This window comes from Battus philenor, unplaced genomic scaffold, assembly GCF_028537555.1.
Source record: "Battus philenor isolate CCGP_79_NKW_IND1 unplaced genomic scaffold, ilBatPhil1.0.hap1 SCAF_5, whole genome shotgun sequence".
In the NCBI taxonomy this organism is placed as follows: domain Eukaryota; kingdom Metazoa; phylum Arthropoda; class Insecta; order Lepidoptera; family Papilionidae; genus Battus; species Battus philenor.
The window spans coordinates 7600146-7621593 of record NW_027181715.1 but is presented as its reverse complement, the minus strand read 5'-3'; the positions used below and the strand labels follow the sequence as shown (position 1 = coordinate 7621593).

General features: G+C 33.4%; 2 protein-coding genes across 2 annotated transcripts; both read left to right on the top strand.

Moving 5' to 3' along the window:
* Positions 1-4156: 4156 nt before the first annotated feature.
* On the top strand, positions 4157-7801 carry LOC137929526 (lipopolysaccharide-induced tumor necrosis factor-alpha factor-like). Its single transcript, XM_068772518.1, has 3 exons — positions 4157-4420; positions 5932-6223; positions 7180-7801. The coding sequence occupies exons 1-3, from the start codon at positions 4408-4410 to the stop codon at positions 7283-7285; spliced, it is 411 nt and encodes a 136-aa protein (XP_068628619.1). The 5' UTR covers positions 4157-4407; the 3' UTR covers positions 7286-7801.
* Positions 7802-11563: 3762 nt separating this feature from the next.
* Positions 11564-20756, top strand: IntS8 (integrator complex subunit 8). The gene is made up of 9 exons (XM_068772318.1): positions 11564-11902; positions 12149-12355; positions 13174-13271; positions 14149-14279; positions 14360-15956; positions 16619-16781; positions 18081-18426; positions 19561-19804; positions 20468-20756. Exons 1-9 carry the CDS (start codon positions 11785-11787, stop codon positions 20705-20707), a joined length of 3144 nt encoding a protein of 1047 aa, XP_068628419.1. The 5' UTR covers positions 11564-11784; the 3' UTR covers positions 20708-20756.
* Positions 20757-21448: the final 692 nt, after the last annotated feature.

Genomic DNA, 21448 nt, shown 5'->3' with positions numbered 1-21448 from the left:
GGCGGGGGCGGCGCCGCTAGCGGGGGCCGGCCCGCCGGGCGCGGCGCTGCCTCATACCGCATCGCGCATGGCGACCTACTCGCGCGGCCCGGGCCGCGGGGCCGCCGCGCGGGGTGGGCGCGCCGCCATGTCGCTCGCTCGCCGCTCGACTGACTCCCCCCGGGCGAGCATCGATCGCCCCGCGCCCCGCGCCCTCCGCCCGCCCGCCGCACGCCGCCCGCCGCCCGTCACCCGCCGACGCCGTTATGTAATCGTGCGCGCGCACTGAGGACCCGCCCGCCCTAGCCTCTGCCCTCTTCTGGAAGCTCTGCGCTGTCGCCCGTATTACACATCACCAAGTTCCTTGTTGCTTCACTAAAGTGCACCCAGATGGCGTTGATAGTCATCCATGTTACATAAAATTTAAACATTATTAACTACATATAAAATATTGTTTACATTAGTTGATTCTCCGTAGCCCAAACATTTTAAAACTTTATTAAACACGGGGCTTCTATTTTTCAGATTCTCGAGCTAAAATAAAAATGTTGCGGCACTGATCGCATAGAACTTAATAATTTACTGGGAATGTTTTATAAATTTACTTTTCAACTGAAACAAACACCTCACCCAATGTTAGGTTTTTTTTTATATAAATAAAAGTATACTTTGTTAACCAGAAACACTTAAAACGGTGAAATAAACACATTAATATAAAAGAATCTTTTCTTCGTAGACGCAAACCACAGCGTGGAAGTAACTAAATCACTAGCAGGTGCCGTAACCTACAAAACAATCCCTCTGGGGACATTCAAACGTTACGCCGTCTTGAGACCCAGACACTTTCCGTTGTTGAGGACGATGCGACAACTATTGCTCAAACTAAAATATACTTAAACTTTAGTCAGATAAGACCAAGGCGTTCTAATACGTGCGGGGAGGACGGTCGCAAGCATAAAGAATGTATCAGGCAGGTTTTCTTAGATCGTAGATAGAAGCGTTGCTAAGGTCTCTTTCTCCACTTCTTCTCCCAGTACTAACGACTTTCTAAGGGGTAACATTACTACCCCAGATTTACTGCCCAGATAATAGCAACCGACCAAGTGGACGTTAATGTAGTCTTTCATTTCGTCTCATTGACAAGATCACAGTCACCCATCGAGCCATGAAGGTCCGTTTCTTTATGCTCGATGTTTATCTACGAGATCTATTCAGGAATGAAGAGATCCGAAGACAAGCGAAAGTACACAATAAAGAATACATAATCAACGGTTTGACAAGTTAAAATGGTAGTGAGCAGGCTATATAACACCAAAACAGTAAGCCGCTGGGGCCGTAAAATTCTGGAGTGGATATCACAGACCAATAAGTGCAGCGTAGAATATCCACCCACAATGTGGATAGGCGTAATGCAGGGCGCTCGCATCTGATCTTATTGTAAATCTTTGGGAGAGGCTTATGTCCAGCGGTGTATATCCTACGTTCTAATAATTGAGAGGGTCAAGTCCAAATTCAGTGCTTTTCGGACACCCGTAACTCGAAATGCTAAACAGCTCCTCTGCATAGAGCGTCCGCCTAAGCGACGTGAGAGTTTGGCGGCCTCGTAATTCGGTAATAATTTTATGTACCGGCCTATACCAGGGGTCAGCAACCTGCAGCTCGGAAGCCACATGCGGGGAAGCCACATGTGAAGCTACCTTCTTTCTGGTCTTTAGTTTCATACGCAAATATTATTTATGTTATCAAAACGAACATTTAAACATTTTATTTAATGCAATATAAGTTACTTTATTTATTAAATGTTTATTATTGAAAAACAAATTTTACTTATAAGTGATTATTAAATATGCTGACGATTATAAACGATTGTAATGATCTTATTTAATGAAGCTGTTTTGACTTTAACTATAATATCGTATGTAATTTATGTAATTTGTTATGATAAACACTGCTCAGCCCTGCCATAAACGTTATTACAAAAAAAAAACAATATTACTTTATTATGAGTAACATTTAATACTATTACAGTGTATTCGTTTAATAAATTAATATGAAACCATTAAAAATATATGAAGCTTCGTTTTAGGTGGTCTCCATTGGCTGCAATACAATCCTTTAAACGTAAAGGCCAGATATTAAGATGGATTGTTTTAGGAAGTCCAAATTATCATTAAGTTTAGATGATACAATACTCTCTAAAACTGACGATCAATCAGAACCCGTTCGTTTCTAACCAAGATTGGGTCGATCGAGCTTTACAACCCGACGTCTTGCTGAATGAAACATTCTTAGACATTAAGCATGGTGTTGTTAATGGGCTTAACTTCATTCTCAAGAATGGTGTCTTGATACATCAGTGTATTGCCGATGTTTTAAATCGTTTTTCACAAAAATATGGCTAAATAACTTCTTCATATCCAACACCCCATCCAGCCACCATTTAAATCGGGTGATGTCCAAGTTGTAATCTGTTGACTAATTGGATAGGTTCTTGGGAGCTTTCGGCATAAATACAGTCATTTTATTTGTTAAAATATTGGTCAATTGTAAAAAACTTCTTTTCCGTAAATATTTTTTTTATGTAAATAACTTTTTTATGTACCGCAGTAGTTGCTTTGATTTTACCACCGTATTCTTTTTCAAATTATCAGTTAAGAAATGAACAGTGCGTCTCTTAGGCTACAAGCCCTAAGTCATCTTTTAAAATCTACGACGTGGTTCTAAATGCACTCTTCATTTCCCGAGATAAAATCTTTTGCTTTCGTACAAGATTTCTTCGAATTCTTTCCCTTACTGCTTTCATCGCCTTTTTCGTAGAACTACTTGAACGGCAAGCTCTTTTTATGACATAAAATTAATTTTATTCATATATATTAATTAAAGAAGAACATAAATTTATTATTATTACTATTATCATTGTCCTCATTATTATCTTTATTTTCATTATTATTATTATCATCATTATTATTATTATCATTATTATAATTATTTATATTGTTATTATTATTATGAACAGTATTTATACTCAGACTAGTTGTAGGAATTAATAGACATTTTATTGACCTGTTTTTTTAAACAAAGACCTTTATTTATACAAGTACTATGTATTGTGGCTCTTAAAAACTTTAATTTTGTTAATCGTAACTTTCAACGCTTCTCACTAAAAGGTGATCCCCTGGTCTTATTGGTAATCTATTGGAGTAGCCTTTGTCTAGCAGTGAACTTCCTGCGACTGAAATGATGATCATGATGATTTTATGTCAATAATATATACGTATGATATACTTATACTTTATATACGACATAGACCATTTTACGATCTAGGCCACCTCTGTTAAGGGTCAATACGGTTTGTTTTGTTTATTAAGACATTGGTCTATAAAGGATCTTTTTCGTCGTTGTTTCAGCCCATAAACACCCATTGCATGGCATTGGTCTCCCCCAAAGATATCAATGGGGAGATATACCAAAATTGTCATTTGGCACGGGGATTGACAATCGCACTATGGTATTACGATAAGCAGAGGACTCTGCTACTCACTATTTGGAAACTTATGTATAGTGGCAATCCCATATAATTAATGAACGTAATGTGTATAATACATATGTTTATATCCGGGGAATTGAATCCGCAACCTACGATCGAAGTTTCAGTCCTGCCGGGATACAGCTGCTCATTATATAATCATCATGCTGGATAGGGCAATTAATACATGTTATTTTTGTTATTGACAAATGCTTGCGCTAGTTGTTGTTGTTGCTAGTGGTAGCAGAGCGTTAAAAGCGTTTAGCTTCAACGTTTTCTCAGTAAGCTCGACGACAGAGAGTACTTTTAACATTGACATTAGATATTGAATCGGTCACTTAGGAAGACGCTCCACGGAGAGACTAGACGCAAAGATCCTCGAGAATGGACCTGGACGATCTTTCAACTAAACATGATGAAGACCTGGTTCTGACAGATATAAATTTAATTTAATTAGTGACGAACGGTTGACAGTTCTACCTATTTGGAAAGTAAACCATCAATGCAACGTATTTGTACAACATTACGCATTGTTCATTAATTGCCTCTATCGTTAAGCAGGCGCGATGCGATTAAACGTGGTTGTATAGCTTCATCGGTTATCCCCTTCACTCGTATAGCGAATTGCTAGCATCTCCTTCGCACGAGGCAACGTAACGCGCTCGCAGGTTGAGTGCATTCACTCCCGCGCAGCTTCACCCGGTAAACAACATAATTTAAGTCAGACTTTGTTCCGTGCCTACAAATAGTACGTGTTTCTAAATTACATCGTAATATCCAGGATCAGTGAAACCATATGTTGACTATACTATTTTATAACTAGTCTAAACTACATTTTGCTTCTGCTCAATCAATAATTTGACGAGATTAAGAAATCGGAACGAAGGTCATATTTCATCACAATGGACGCAACAAGTAAGTATGGTTTTATACAAGTATCTTATCTTCTTAGTTTGAATTGTTTAAACAGTCTCTAAGACATTAATTATTCTTGTAGTTATAAATGAAGATCAGTATTTTACATAGGAAGTATAGGTCATTTTGGTGCGATATCCTTCTAGCGATGTAGACGACTTCGAAAATTTGCTTTGTCATAATATTTATATTCGTACAAATATATGTTTATTTGTAAAAATGAAAAAAATCAAACCCGAAGGCCGCGCTTAAATAGTACTAATTACCCTAAAGAAATCGTAATTTTAATTAACTTAATTTCCAAATACACGTTTCTTGCGAACGGTAATTATGCATGACCAGTTTTTAATACAAGTTTCATGTTACAATTGCGACTTAATTAATTTAAATATACTTTCGTTATCACTTTCGTAAGCAAGTCAAAGACTGTATTTGTATTTCCAAAATAAATTATTCTGCATATCCCTTATTTGGATCTCCACTTATTTTTTTTTCTTAAAAAATTACCTTTCAAACGTATGTGTAATAATATTTTATTAGTCATCGAATAAGTTTTTTTCGTTCCACAGAGTTTTTTATGTATAATTATAATGTCAAAATAAATTTGCAAAGTTAACAAATGCTAAAATTTTCCGGAATTGCCCAACGCGGTTTTGTTGTCACGGCCTAAATAACGCGCCGAGTAATCGTTACATCATCGTCTAATAAATCATATCATTAATTACTACAAAAAATACAGGTGAAATCGATTTAATAAAATAAAATATTAAATACAAATTGCCGGATTTAATGGCGACAAGTAATTTAGATAGCATAACTTTATTTCCCTGTATAGTATTTTTATAGTAAGATGAATAAAGAATGCACTCGAATTGCGTTATAAAGTCATGTAACGTTTATAACCGTGTAACGGAAAACTTATGACAATGCAAACGTGATCTGCGTTAATAATGTACATGCTTCTTCATTCACTTATGAAAATTTAATTTGAAATATTCACACGCGTTAACTTTGATCTACCCGTAAAAACAAATAATAATATATATGTAAACAAACATAATATTTTCTTGCTTTGCAAAAACATTTTTCACAATCTTAGGAAACATTTAATTCAAGGGAAATGGTTAGAATTAAAACGTGTGTTTACCTTAAAACGATTTAACTCCTTTAATATTTGTAAAGTTAAAATACCATCTTGAACGAGATATACAAATATCATCATCATAATCATTTCAGCCGTAAGACTGAACATAGGCTTCCCTCATAGATTTCAAATAAGACTTGTTGGAAATGGCTTGGATCCAGCGTTTTCAAAACAAACATATTATGTACAATTATGAAACTATATGATTTGCATAACGTCATGAAAATTTACAAAATTAACTGCATAATTTCGAAGAAAAATGTTACATCCAATACCATTTGTACGTTCAAGTCTACTGCACTAATGATGATAAATAACATATTCACGACAAAATCTGTTTGTTTTAAATTATAAAATATTTTTTCAGTGGAAAACAAAATGGGTCTTCCCCCTCCATATGAACCTACTGCGCCAAACCCGGCGCCGCCACCGTCATACTTTGGAGACAATCCACCACCACCTATCACCCCTAGCACACAACCGCGCACAGTTGTGGTTACCTCCGCAAATACACCAACGGAAACAAATGATATAAAAATTGGCCCAGGTCCGACAGGCATTACCTGTCCAAACTGCAACAGATCCATTGTAACCAGAGTGCATTATGCTGCTAATAATCGAACTCATATAATATCGGCTGGACTTTGTATATTAACGGGGTAAGTTTAAGTTAAATGTATTTTTTAATAATTAATTCATCGCAAGCTCTTTATTTATTTTTTCAAGTAATCGCAATTTATAATACTATTTTTTTAGAAAGTTGTTATTTACTTTACTTTACCGGTTTAAACTGTTCTAACGTTAGCATAATCTCTAAGCAGCCGGATGTAATTTAATGAAACATTTAATTTAGAATAATACAAGTAATTAGATGTAATTTATAAATCGACAACATAAATTTAAGACAAATAATAATAAATATAGAAAAAAAGAATGTTACAAGAAACGACCACTTTTCAAACATGTGCAATTCTATTGTTTTTTATAAGTAAATTATATAAATAAGTCACAAATACCTCTTTTATAAACAAAATACGAAAAATAATTAGCTGTTCCCGCTACCTTTTAAGGCCGTAATGATGACCATCAATTAATATTTATTACTATGAAAAAAAGAGATAAAAACAATCGTATCCTAACACTAGTTTAAAGCTTCGTTAGTTATAATGATAGTAAAATTAACGAATGATATTTTTTACATTATTGGTTGTTATAACCAACCTTAATTTTTTACTTTCATGATGCCGTCAGTAACCTTCTGTAATGACGCAATGGCCTGTTTTTAAAAATCGAACTGTTTGTCAAACGATGTGCTGATTTTATTACTTTTGTATATTACATTTTTAACGACCATAAAAATACGTGATATAAATTATTTAATTAATTTTTAAAGATTAACCACTTCCTATCGTAGCGCATACTGCATAAGTTCAATATAAAAATAATATACATGTTTTTATACGCAATATAAATTATCCAAAAATATGTAATTTTAAAATATATTATCACGAAGTCGTTATTGTAGTTTTTGTTATAAATGTTCTTTGACACTATTTTAGGATACTTTATAAAAAACTTACTTCTTAGACTTACGTATCAAATTCGTATTTTGCAGATGCTGTTGCGGTTGCTTCGTTCCGTATTGCATGCGATCGTGTAAATCCGCGAATCATTTTTGCCCCAAATGTAGAGCCTTCATCGGTACTTACACTCCATCGTAATTAATTCAATTAATATTACTCTTCTAATCATTATTATAAAATTAAATAAATTCTGTGCTAGAAACATTATGAATTGATAACAATTTCTAGCAGCTAGAACTTTAGCGAAAAAATATATTCATTCCATGAATTATACAATTAATAAACATGTCAAGTTTACAGTGCAATAACATAAAATTTTGGTAATATGCTTTCATATATTTTATATAATTTTAAACAATTTATCGCAAATTTAAGCAAAACTAAAATTTATTGAAACAGTTATAGAATTTAAATTAAATTGTAAAGGGTAAACTGTGTCGTTTTTAAATTAAGGCAGCAGACGTGTTCAACCGTTTTGAGAATAGATACATAAAGCAAATAATTTATCCTATAATCTGTTGTGAGAAATGAAAATTCTGTGATATGTTTATGATTCTTATTGAGCTAGTTTATAAAGTAAGGGTTTTGTAGTTTTATTTTAAGAAACTAGAATTTATTTTATATGTAATTTTTTTTACCCATTACACGATTTTTAAGTAATGCCATTGTTTTCTTCTTTAATAATAATAAAACCTATTTCCTTCAGAACCATGTTGTTCATTTTCTTCATACACTGTTAATTATACAGCTACCCCGACAGACTATGAACTACGTTCATTAAAAAATAAATGTAAAGTGAAATATTTAAAAGTAATTTATTTTTTGATTAAAAGTAATATATGTAAAATAATTTTGTCATACATTTAAAATTGATGAATTGAATGAAATTGTATTGAATTGAAAAGTGTTAAACAGTACTATAAATTTACAGCTCATAAAACGCGCAAATCTCTTAGCGAACTGTGAAAATATATTGATTTTTGATCCCAGGTTTCTTCAATTTCCATAATGTTTTCCAAATAGTATAAAGTTAATCTTTTTATTTTTATAGCAAATAAATTAAACTTAACACATGATTTTGTTTATTTGTAAGTAAACATTTAAAATATACATTTTCCTGTGAAAGTGTTCTAATAAACATATTGTACGACATTCATTACTTTGTTGCGGTCCATCCAAACATTCTAACGTCTGGAGAAACAATGTAACACAAACGTAAGATTAAAAGGAAGGTATTTTCCTTTCGAATGTGGAATAAAAGTGGAATAGAGAGGTTATGTAACTACATTTTTAGATAAATTTTATTTCTTACATTCCTCTTTATATATTGTAATTATTTATCAAAATAGTATTTCTGAAATTAATATAAAAATTATGATATGTCTATAGCAAAGAAGAAAATAATATTCGTTCAGTTTAGGACCAAAAAGTGGTATTTAAATACTGCAATTTGTTCATAAATAATGTTCCTGAATGCTTAAACTACTAAGATAAAGCTAAACATTGTTTACTTTTTTAATTTGTTATAGTATCGTTTTCCTTGTGTAAACACCAAGAAATCTTTGACAATTTGGACAATAATGCTCGACGTTTTTCCATTTTTTCACAAAATATGGTATTAAACAGCAACACAACCACCTAAAAGAAGAAACGTAGACGTTACTTGATTATGCTTTTGTTTTAAATTTTACTTTTGTATAAAATATTTTATATAAAATTTTTTATATGGCCAACTTCGTTCCGAAAACCTTGATATATTTTCGTCTCTTATTTCCTAACCTAAAAAAATGTCAAAGTCCATTTAGAGGAATTTCCTGTCTATTAACAAATGGAAGTAAAACACTAAGAATATTTCACACAAAATTTTTCAGTAGCATTCAAACTAAGCTGTAATGTATTTTTTTAGAATATTGGCTGTAATGAATCTGAAATTTATAAAAAGCTAAGATACTTTGACATTATTTACGAAAGATCACATATCTAAGCTTGAAGGATACATTTACACGCAGACCTGGTGGAACTGACTTTTAACAGTGATCGGCCAAAATTCACACTAATAATCCCTCACAGCCATACTTCAAGTTATTACAATAACCATAATAGGATAAACGGAAGTAAAAGTTATGGTAAAGATAGTAAAATGAATGCATGGCTCGTTTACTTTAAGTGACTACACACGATAGTCCAGGGATGGTTAATCATTTCACTTCGATAAAGATAGAATCAAAACTAAGCAAGACAACATTTTATTTACGTAGTGATGCTATTGTGTATTATGCAATATAAAATCTGTTGCGTCTACGTTGAGGCAAAAGATATGTATCATTTACCGAATAGTCACAAGCTACTGCACCCTCAAAAAATACCTGCTCACTACTGTAGATTTCAGAAATACGTGACTTAATGGTAAGTTATTGCTTACCATTAAGACATGTATTTCTGAGAACCCCGCTCGAAAAGAGCGTAGACATGACCTAAAAGTCAAAATGTCTAACTGATAAAAATTAAATTATCAAATAAACCAAGGTGCTCACAACTATACAAACATTAATACGTTATATTGGGTAATAGCCAATAAAGATAATTCCAGTTAGAATTGAATAAAAAGACCAAAAATATTTTTGTTTGTACTCGTGCACGTTATTTCAGCAAAAAAAATATTTTAGCCTATGACAGTTAAACTGTTCATTTTTTTTAATGTTTAAAAGTTGGTTTAATTGTTTAAAAAATACAACTTACATATTTATTCAATACCAGACATATGTGATTCGACAAATAAGATTTGCGTTCAAGCGATAAAACCCTGTACATATAAAATCGATTTAAGGCCAAAAACTATGAACACTCTTAGCTATAAAAATAACTTACCAGAACAGTACGCCCAAGAAAATAGCTACGAGATGGGTTATGGTCGTATTTTTATACGCAGCTCTGGTCATTACGTCCTCTTGGCAATGAGGACACCGCATGCCCACAGGCTCTGAACCGACACGCAATAAATCCATTTCTATGAAAACATCGTTGTTACTGTGTGTGATCGGCTGATATGTATTCGATTCCACTGAAACAATAACAATGTAACGATATACATTTATTAAAATAGAACATCTAATCCAAGTATCATTAAAATCGACACCAGGGAATAAAATTCTGAAAACATGGTGACTTGTTTGCCTTCATTTTTGGCGCTGGATGGACAGGGTCTAGGTCTGAATTACCGCTTAGGCGTTTATTTTCACAGTCAAGTAGTACAACGCAAGCATTATTAAATTACGGTTTGAGTATTTAGTAAAAAGAGTAAACTGAGCAAGCGATAGTGCGTAACTTCACAATAGCTTGATTGTTAAACCAACAGCCACAATATAGTCGGCAGAGCTTATGGCTTGTTATCAGGTAAACACACACACAGCTTTACTCGTCTTATTATTAAAGTGTAGCTCTTTTATATTTATTACAAAACATTTTTTAAGAGACCAGAAATATTACTTACTTTCTAAATATGACGAAAAACTGCGTTGCTGTTATCAAAGAAACACTCAAAAATAACAAAAGTAAGTAAATATGTACTTTATTTAATACAAATATACAAATAATATTTGTTTTTGTTTAGTTTTCACATAATATTATATTACATTTATATCCAAAATTTTAAATCTATACCGTAATTGTTTTGCTCGTTTTGTAATTAAATAGCAAACCAAGTAACACGTTATTGAATAAACTAACGCTAGGGCTCTTGTGGAGTGCAAGATATCAGAAAAACACGATATCCATGAGTTATCGAATGCTTAGATAGATAACGCTTAATGTTATAAACGCCGTCTAAGTGTGCCGTTGCGAAAATTTTTATTAAATTTAAGGGAATTTCCTCTATGATATAACATTCATCAACAGTTCTATTAATGTGTAACAATATATATTGAAACTGTAGCTTATGTTTACCAAAACTTTAGTCTCTTATGTTAGGTATTGAATTTAGTCAAGAAAGGAGTAAAATCTTAATAACTTTGATTCTAGGTATCGTCATAAAACATCTCACAACTAAAGAACAAACGCAGTAAGCATTACAAAAATACAATTAGAGAATTTGTCATATACATGTATATAAAAGCTTATGTAAGAATATAAAAGTGTCGCCAAACTTTATGTATAACTTCATACATATTATTGTTAAAAATATGGTATGAAAAAAATGAAAGTCTCTTTATATATAAGTCTCTGTATATATAAGTAATTTTTAACAACTATGTGTATTTTGAAAACATAGCAATAATTTACCACTATGGCTGAACGTCATAAAACCTTTATCAAATTTTGTAAAAAGAAAATTGCCGATGTAATCTGACATATTTTGATTTGTTCTATTATTATCATAACCTCTATTATCCTTTTGTTTTTATCGGAGTAAAATATCATCATAATAAACCAATCTATGAACTTAAAATGTTACGACAACTATAATCTTGCAATTACAACACAATAACAAGTATAATATAATCTTGCATATTAATTAGTACTTCGACTTCTGTTCATATATGAGGTGGTTTTATTGAAATTTTATATTATTAAGAGAAGAAAGAATAACTTAATTTATGTATGTAGCTGTAGCTTAAGTAATATAATTAGCTAGAAGAACAATGGATGTTGATCTTTTAAGGCCGGGCACAGTGCCCATTTCACCAGATACCATCTTGTGGTTTGAATTTCTACTTGATCCTACCCTTTTAAAGAAACATCTCAGCAAATCAAATCCAGGTTAGTAAAGTTTTATACATAGAGTTGTCATAGAACTCAATGTTTTATTCAACTTATGTAGCTTTGTATAAACAAATGACCAATACTAATATGGTTTCTATGGTACAATTTAAATAACTTGTCTTTATACATAGCAAACTTTCTCTTTATATATATATATTGTAGTTATTTTTAATCATAATGTAATTGTTTATCAGCAAAAAATATTTAACAGAGTTAATGCATACATTGAATTATTATTTTCAGAGCCATCAGCCTGTGAACTAATAGAGGAATTTTTATCTGTTGATGCTAAAAATTCATCTTCAAAGGCTGCAAGTGAGAGAGTTGTGGATGTTGACGGCCCACCTAGCTCTCCTTCAATAACTATAGCACCTCTGCAGTTTACAAGAAAACAACTTGCTTTAAAAATTCTTGCACTTAAGGTTGCCTCTACACTTCATTGGAACTTGGGTAAAACTGGATTCTTGTTTAACTAGTTGTAGATTTTAACATCATTATTAAAAATAATTCTAAGTATGGTCTAGCTGGTAAATCTGACATATGATAGCCTCCACTATTTGTCTCTGCAGGCAAGTTTCTGCAATCAGTGTGCTCATTTTGCAATGGGTAAAGGTCAACTCACAACATAGTCAAGGTCACAAGAAGTTACTAAATGTGGGCAGATCTAGACCAGTCATCATTGCAATTTTTGGTATCACCTACACACTCTTAATGATAGCAGCTATCACATTTGTTTCATTAGAAAACAAGAGATTTTTTTTGAAAACTTTTCGCTGCCAATTTGATACTACAATAGCAAGAGTATGTATGTGTATGTAGCAATAACCTAAAAAAAATGAAGCTTTCAACTGTAAAGTGTAAATTCAGAATGATATGTCTAACAATAATCCTTTAATCCTAATTGTTAGACAACTGTAGTGTTGTATACAGTGGTTATGCATTTAGAACAGATCTGATCAGATCAATACATTTAAATGTGACCAAGTACTCTTTTGCCCTCTACTTTGCCAATAATCACCATCTTTAGGCTGCCGGTGGTCCTGTTACCAATGTGTCCAGAAAATTCAAGCACTTTTTTTAGGTAAATGGCAGAGCCTAGTAGTGATTTTGAGTTGCTTGAATGTAGAGATATCCAGCTTATACATCTCTATTTCATCAACAGTGAATAACAAATCTATAATCATTTAATGTACCTTTTTATAAATAAAAAATGATTTATCTTTGTTTCTCTAAACAAGTTCTCTTAAAAATAACTTTATTTCTTGCAGATGTCTTTGAAACAAAGTTACCTCCGCAAATACAACAACAGTTAATGCAAGATCTTGTGTATATGGCCACAGATACTGAATTTGCTGTTCCTCCACAAGTAATATTTTTATTAAATATAAATATTTTTACTTATGACTTTTAAAAAATTTACTATTGTCTACTATATTGTATATTTGTACTCATTAAGTTTAGACTAAATGCTATGATTATTACAACATAGCTCAAAAAAATTTGGGACTATTGTTTCTCAGACAAATACTTTTGTTTCATGTCTGTGTATGAGAAAATAAAGATTATGAGTCTTAATGATATTATGGGGATGTTTACTCTGGTATAAAAATAAATAAATTACAATCAATAATAACAAATCAATTGATGTTACCAAATAAAACCTTACTTGTACAATTTTACATTTTTAATTATTTAAATTGTTATCCTTGTAGAATCATTTGCAGTGACCTCTTGTGTTCTCATACTATATGAGAAGAATAGCCTAATGAAACTAGAAACAGGTTGAACCTTCAATAATGGAATCATTCATTTAAGTTGAAGGATTATGGGGCTGTAAACACTCCCTGCTTTAAAAAAAGCCCACAAAATTCTCAGATGGGTTTTTTGATGCCACTTTTATAATATCTGTACAGCATTAGTGGAAACATTTATTTCCAATTTGAAACAACATTTAAAGACCCTTTACGCTACAATGGGCTTTTTTACAAGTTTTTGTTAAATTAACTTCTTAAATATATTACTTAGTAATTCAAAGGCATTACATGGGACTGTATTGTAATGTCACATGCAGTTGTCCATGTAAAACTTACTAATTTTACGAAATCTAAAGACTTATGTTTTTTAAGACATCTCAGCCAAATATAACTACATCCAAAATTATATCAATGAAAATAGAATTAAAAATATTTATATTATAATAAATTTATTTAACACTACTGTAAATAACAATTGTTTTATTTCAGGAAATTTCATCAGATTCATTACAAAAATCTCATGTGCAGTTTGCATTGACTTTGTACCATAGATGGATACTAAGGTTTCCTGTAAAAGCTGCTCTATATGCTAAATCAACAAAAATGTCGTTTGTGCATGTGTAAGTCATTCAAACTTTTAATATTAACACAATACTTAAAACAAAATATATGTAACCCATTCCGATTTGTCGTTTGACAGGCCAGGGATGCAAACAGATAGTGGATACAGTCCAATGAATCAAAATTTTGAAAAATTACTGAGAATGTGTGATGCTTCTCGTTCACAGAGTATTAAATATTTAGAAAGTGTTCTATCGGAATATGAACCATCAACAAATACTAATCACAAAACTTCAAAAAAATTGAAAGTACCCATCATGGAGACATTTGTTAACTTAACTGAAGATTGTAATGACATGAACCACAACTGGAATGCGGGAGATGTTTTTATAAGTCAATATGAATTAGCAATGCAGATTCATTTTGATTTATGCTATAACTACTTCTTTTATGGACAACATGACTTGGCAAAAAAACACATACTCGGTTGTAGGGAAAATGCAAATCTATTGGAAAAAGAAATATGTTTACATGGCTATGGTATCCACAATGTAATGCCATGGAATAATTTTCATTACGCTAGCATGACTAATGATGATATATTAGGATATATCAGAGCATTGAATCTTGGTTATGAATTACTTAACGAAGAGCCCACTCTCTTGCAAAAACTGCAAGAATCTATTGCTAATCACTATACCGGGATTATAGCTATCTTGCAAGCTGATAATTTGACAAGAGAAATTCCTTTTATTCACAGAGAAGTTGTCGAACTAGACATACAGGGTTCTGCTTCAAGTGGTGCATTCACTGTTGCGAGAGATCTCCTAAATAGAGTTTCAGCACTTAATGCTGTGAGGTACGCGCTCGAGGGTGGCATACCTTCGACGCATCCTGATTTTCTTAACAAATTCAAAACCGTTGGCATTAAGTTTTATGATTTACTATTTTGGGCAATGGGACCAGTTTTACAAACAAATTTATCAGAAGATGATTGGAATAAATTAAAAATATTCTTTTTACATTTAGCAACATCGCAATGCAAGTTGCCAATCGAGAGAATAGATGAGTATTTAAAGAAATATGTCGGAGATTCAAGCGAAAGAGTTAGAAGAAAATTGATTTCTGACATTAATTTAAAACAAATTATTAATGATCCAATGAACGGTGACGATGAAAAGATGGACATCCCTCGAGAGCTGCTCACAGATGATTGGGAAACGCCCGATTTCGAGTTCAAAACAGTTCACGAATTAGAATTGGGAAGGATTAAGAAACGGTTGATAGAGGCTTCTACTGCTGATGACGTTCGTATATGTTTAGTTAAATTAGCGATAGTGACACCTTCATGTCCCTTATGGAAATTAAGTCCTTCATGGAAACCGGCTGGTGGCTTAGGGAATCTTTTAGTTTCGCTGCCGAGAGGATTCTTGCAAGACTTTGGATATGTGGTTTCCGGAGCTGCCCGGGCGAGAGCGGAAGCCGGGTGCTCCCGTGCTGCCTTGTCTTTATTATCGGTGCTAGAGGGAGAAGCACGGAGTCAGCTTGGCAGTGGCTCGGACCCCACGCTGTACAGGCTCTGCCGCTTATTATCTTGGGAAGTGCTGTACTTACAAGTTAATGTTATGCTTAGTGAGTGGCCACATCACAGACTCAACTTAACAGCACTGGCGAATAAATGCAAGGCTTGCATCACAGCCGCTAACTCCGGTGACGGCATCGTGCCTCGCCCGCAGGTAAATAAATATTTATTATTATTTTTTCAGGTGCTTCTAAAACAAGTACATTGTATATTGTATAAGAAAATAATTTTAGGTTTCGTCTATATATTATAACACATTTATTTTCCATTCATATTAATCTCTCAGAAAGTTTTACGATAGGAAATTTTTAGTTTTTTCGGAAATTTTGTTATTCTAAATTAAAAGTTTATTTATTACAAATTTAAATTTCCTCTATCTTTATTAAAACCAAGAATGTTGTACTGTATTAATGTTTTTACAAATAACTTTTATGAACAAGGTGTTACCAGAATTCTGAAGTAATAGCCTACCATGGATAAAACGGGTTTAAGTACAGTTACTATATTTTTTCTAAGCTTTTAAAGTGTACTACATATATGTGCCTTAAATTCGTCTTATTTAGTCAGTGTTATTCCATTTCTACTCAAGTTCTCGATGAGGATTAATTTAACTTAGTCTAGAAACTTAATGTTAACTTAATCTAGAATATTAGACTTGTCTCTCTTTAGCATATATTGATGAAAGTAAATTTAGATCTGCTTAGCTGGGCTAACTTACCCTTGGACCATATATTTATGGCACACTTTATTGTATTAATATACCCTATATTGATGCAATAAAGTCGAAAGCAATGTATAAGAAATTGGTGACTTTAGGTAATAGAAGCGTGTTGGACGTGTTTGGTAAACGCTTGCGAGTGGGAGGGCGCTGGTGTAGCCGGAGGCGCCGGAGAGGCCGCTGCTGCTCTCTGCGCGGCCTGTTTAGAACTACAACGTGGAAAAGCCACTAGGAAATTTCCACGTGCATTGTGGGACCACGGTAAATACTTTTATTATTTTAAAACTTGCTGCCACGAAAGACTTCGTACTGTCAAACTCAATTTTTTTGTTATCTTTTATACCTATAATCACAACCTTTTTACACAGTAGATACGTACAGAACATATACAAATACAAATTTAAATTTGGAATTAAAACAAACTTTGTAACTATTCATCGCTATTTTATAAGGCGCTTATTACGGACTGGATCCATCCATCCAAAATGCTATCATCAGTTGTTGCATGCATAACACATTTTGTTATTTATACAAACAAAGAAATTTTAAAAAGTAAATCTACTGACAAAAATTATTATATGCCTGGCACAGTTCAAATACAAACTCCTTAAAACTAGACTTGCTGCGAAGCACCTGGTCCATTGCATTATGCATATATGGATACAGTGCTCAGGGCTGTCACACATACCAAAATGGCTTAAAGGTCCAAACTCCTCTGGCTGCCTATGTAAATTTTAAATGATCCTAGCAATGTTGCTTTAGAAGCCACTTCTAGATATATGCTGATTTTCGTAATTGCGGGGAGCCTTGTTTATTGAGCAGACTAAGAATAAGTAGATAAAACCTTTATAAGTGTGATCATTTCATTTTTTTATTTACATCATTTTATATTATTACATCAAATGTAAATTAAATATTAAACGTCGATTACTCATTACGAAATAGTGAATGTTTTCTATTTCGCACATTGCATGTTTTTTGTATGTTCACATATTTGTTTTATGTTTTGTTTAACGTGAAAGACAATGTTTTAGTATATTCTACAACTTGTACAAGAAACAAATAATATATTTTTTACTCGTTGACTCGTTGTTGCTATTTTTGTCTCCATAATATTACTTCTCGTACATTAACAAAAAAATTTCCAAATAAATTCAAAAATGACATTTGATTGATTTATACGATTCTAAAGTGTAAAAGGTTTAAAGGGCTAAATGTATAATTATTAGCTGTGAATTAATGTACGGAAGGCCAATACAAAAATCAATGGTTTCAAAAATAATATAATACTACATACGAGTACTAAAATTAGTTATTGTGTACTCTGTCTGTCCCTGCAGACTCTGTACTACCAGAAATTATTGGGCAGTTCCTATAAAAAATAATTAATGTTTCGTATTTCAAAGTGATAATTTTATATTGGGTGATTGAAAATAGATATAAAAGCTTGACTCCTATCCAAACACCATTTTACCACCTGTTTATAGATAGGTATAAAATAAAAAACTAAAGAAAAGAAAAGACGTACCTTAAAAAATGATTTCGGATAAATCTTTGCAGCACTTTCTGTATATAGCAACGGTTCAAACGGGCCTGTGAAAAGAACTGCGGGAGGCATGCCATCCCATTCACGAGATGGAGCCTTCGCCGCCGATGCGAGGAATTCCTTCAACGCATTCCTGGCAACTCTTCGCGAACCTTTGGCCATCAGTGTAATGTTCTCGCTCCTTGCCAGAATACACAATCTGCTAATAGACGACAACTCATTGGAACTTGTCGTCGAATACACGGCGCTCTGGCCTTCGAGCATATCGAATATTAATAGTTACAATATAAAATATATACTCGAGTCGCTTACGGATTTACTAGAAAGAAGCTTAAAACTGTATCCCTACAATACGTCTTGGTGAGTTTTTTTTTGACATTATTAAGTTTACATTTTAGCTGCTACAAAGGACTTCGTACGTTTAATAGTTATGGGCTAGTTGCAGTACAATAGAAAAAACAAACACTCCAGATTGATCACTTTATTCATTGATTGACTGTTTTATAAACAACGATTACATACATTTATAATTTTACTATTTCTTACACAGTAGATTTCACTAATATAGTGCTACCGAAACCAATGTACCGCTTCTTAGATATGCGTGGGGAGACGGTTGGGAGCATCAGCCGCTCCGTCCGCTTTCACTTTCATGCTTTTTTTTCCACGGCTCTCTCCTCGCCGCGCATTCCTAAGACAAAGTACAGTGGTTTTAGGCAACTTTATTTAAAAAATTATACGCCTAAGATAGAAATTAAAACAATATTAATTGAATCAGTGAGGCCGTTCCTTGGTTTCGCGCATGCAAGACAATGACTTTTTCTTAGAGATGGGCAAAATATTAATGCAAATTTTATTTTAATTAGGCATGCCTAAAGCAAAACATGGTAAACATTTCCTTAAATTTCATATAAAATTGCAAAAATCTATTTATATTTTGTCTATTGTAGGCGTACATAGGCCTAGTTATAATAACCTTATACTAAAATTAAATTAATAAAAAAAAGATCCCAACGGCTAATTTAACAAGATAAGAGCATCTCATACATTCATTACAGAGATGTTATTGGTAAATAAAATATTTTTATTTATCTATTCCGAAGTTCGGCAAATTTAACAGATTCAAATATAACAAAATATTACATTAACTGATTAACTAAGCTAATTATGAAGTACGCGCCATTACCATTTTAAATTATATAGTACGAAAGTGGATATAAAAGAAGAAGAAAACAAAACAGAGGATAGTGTATTATATTGACAGCGGATAGGGTGTGTGTATGTTTGATTAATGCTCCAGTTATAGTACGATATATATTACAAAGTACACAGGTATGTTGTACTTTGTACTATATATCTTTGTACAGTGTATACTATACCTCCTTATAATATACATCGTATGTATACTACAAGATGGTATATACAAAATATACTATGTTTTTTTTTTCAAATTATGAGTGTATCAGCAAAATTTGTGAATTTTTGTTATTACAGGCTTCGTTTATACGGAGATGTAGAAATGGCTGGTGGGCGATGGAGTGCTGCATTGCGTCGCTACTTATGCGCTTTGGCCGCTGGCAGTTGGCACTTTGCTAAGCGCGCGCCCGACGAAGGCAGCATCGCTCGCAGGGCTGCGCGCTGTTGCCAGGCACTAAATGCTCCAACGCAGGCCGCCGCCCTCTGTCAACTGCCAGATGAGCCCGACTACACTACAGCTTTCAAATGCCTTGCTGAAAAGGTCAGTCAAAATACTGTGACATCGCCATAAGCTAAGTAAGTGTCAGTCCAAGCTTATGTCTTCGGAGGCCTTTGCTTTCAATCTTTCTTTGAAGCATCCGCCATCTAAGAACTTGGAAGCCACCCAGCCTGGTGATTTAAAACAAATAAGAAAAATTAAAAGAATTTAATAATTTCCTTAAGTAATTTCAGCTAATCAAACGAACAAAGTTTCCGTTCTCGAAAGTTTTTAATCGAACCATGTTTCTCTAACAAGTTCGTCCGCTTTTTATAATCGATGTACCCATCCCCAATACTTTCCAATATAGCAGTGAGTTTTGCCGAGGAAGCTGTCTAATGTAAGCAACTACTAGAGGTTTTGGTCATATGCCTTAACGCTTTGTTACCATAGAAGCTAGGCCTCTTTCTAGTGTCTTCTTTAGATTTTCGATCCCAAGTTTTTATATTCATTCCATAGTATGTTACAATCCCGATAATTCCACTACGCAAATAAAATTGAACCTTTCATTACTTCACAATTAATATTTGCCCCTAATAAAAGTTTAATCTTACCTTGGCTTCTGTGTTCAAAACACACTTCAAAATGTTATTCATTATAACAATGAGGATAGTGTATACTTTTTTATTAAAAAAAAAATATATGTACTCTATTTTTTAAATGCAGACGGGTAACGCAGCGGATGCTATGGACGCGTATTACGGATGTCTATGGGACGGTACGCTGTTAGAAGTCGCTGTTGCCCTTCATGCAAGGAGGGGTGAGGGAGGTCGGAGGGCGCGTGCGGTAAAGGCGGCCGGCGCCCTGGAGCTCAACGCGAACAACAGCGAGGACATACAGAGGGAAGCGGCCGCTATCAGACGGGCAAGGTTACTCCGCGCGCTAACCAATCAATACGTAGCGTGAAATGATCAAATAAGTTCCAATGGATCTAATTTTGTAAAATAAATATTTACACACGCCAATTGTTTTATTTTAAAATGATACCCATATGTTTAAATTTACAGTTAATAAATTCCAATAGCCTTGCCTGTTAATATCAGGAGTCGTAATCCACCACTGCCCACTGTTGGTTGTATGACGTCTCATATTTTGCTGACTTATTACCTCAAGCCATTGACTACTAACCTTTTTTCGTTTCTTTACCTCCTGACAAAGCTTTTATGCATAACATTTCTCTGATAAAAAATCTGCTTCGAAAATGTGTGTAACTGGGAAAGGCTAATTTGCAAGGGCTATCCTTCATTTTTAACTTTGAAATATAACCAGAAGTCTCTATTAACTCTATTGTAATACGTAAATTAACACTTTTTTATTATTTATTTTATATATATATATATATATATATATTATAAAGGAAAAAAATAACGATATAGGAGTATTCTAAGTTAACAGTTGGTAGTACAGTGAATTGAAATTACAGCAAAAATTCCCGCGTAAGCCTTTTGGGACCCGCATATTGCCTATGAGTCCACGCGAACCTTTCTGTCAGACCCTGTATACCCTCTCTAGAACCCCGCGTATTCCCCGGAAACGCGTAGCAGAAGTGAAACGACGTCAGCAATATTATGAACAAAATGTGTAACAGCGAAATGAAACCCATGATTGTAAGTCCCACTCCTTAATTACTAGGCGCTATTTTCGCAA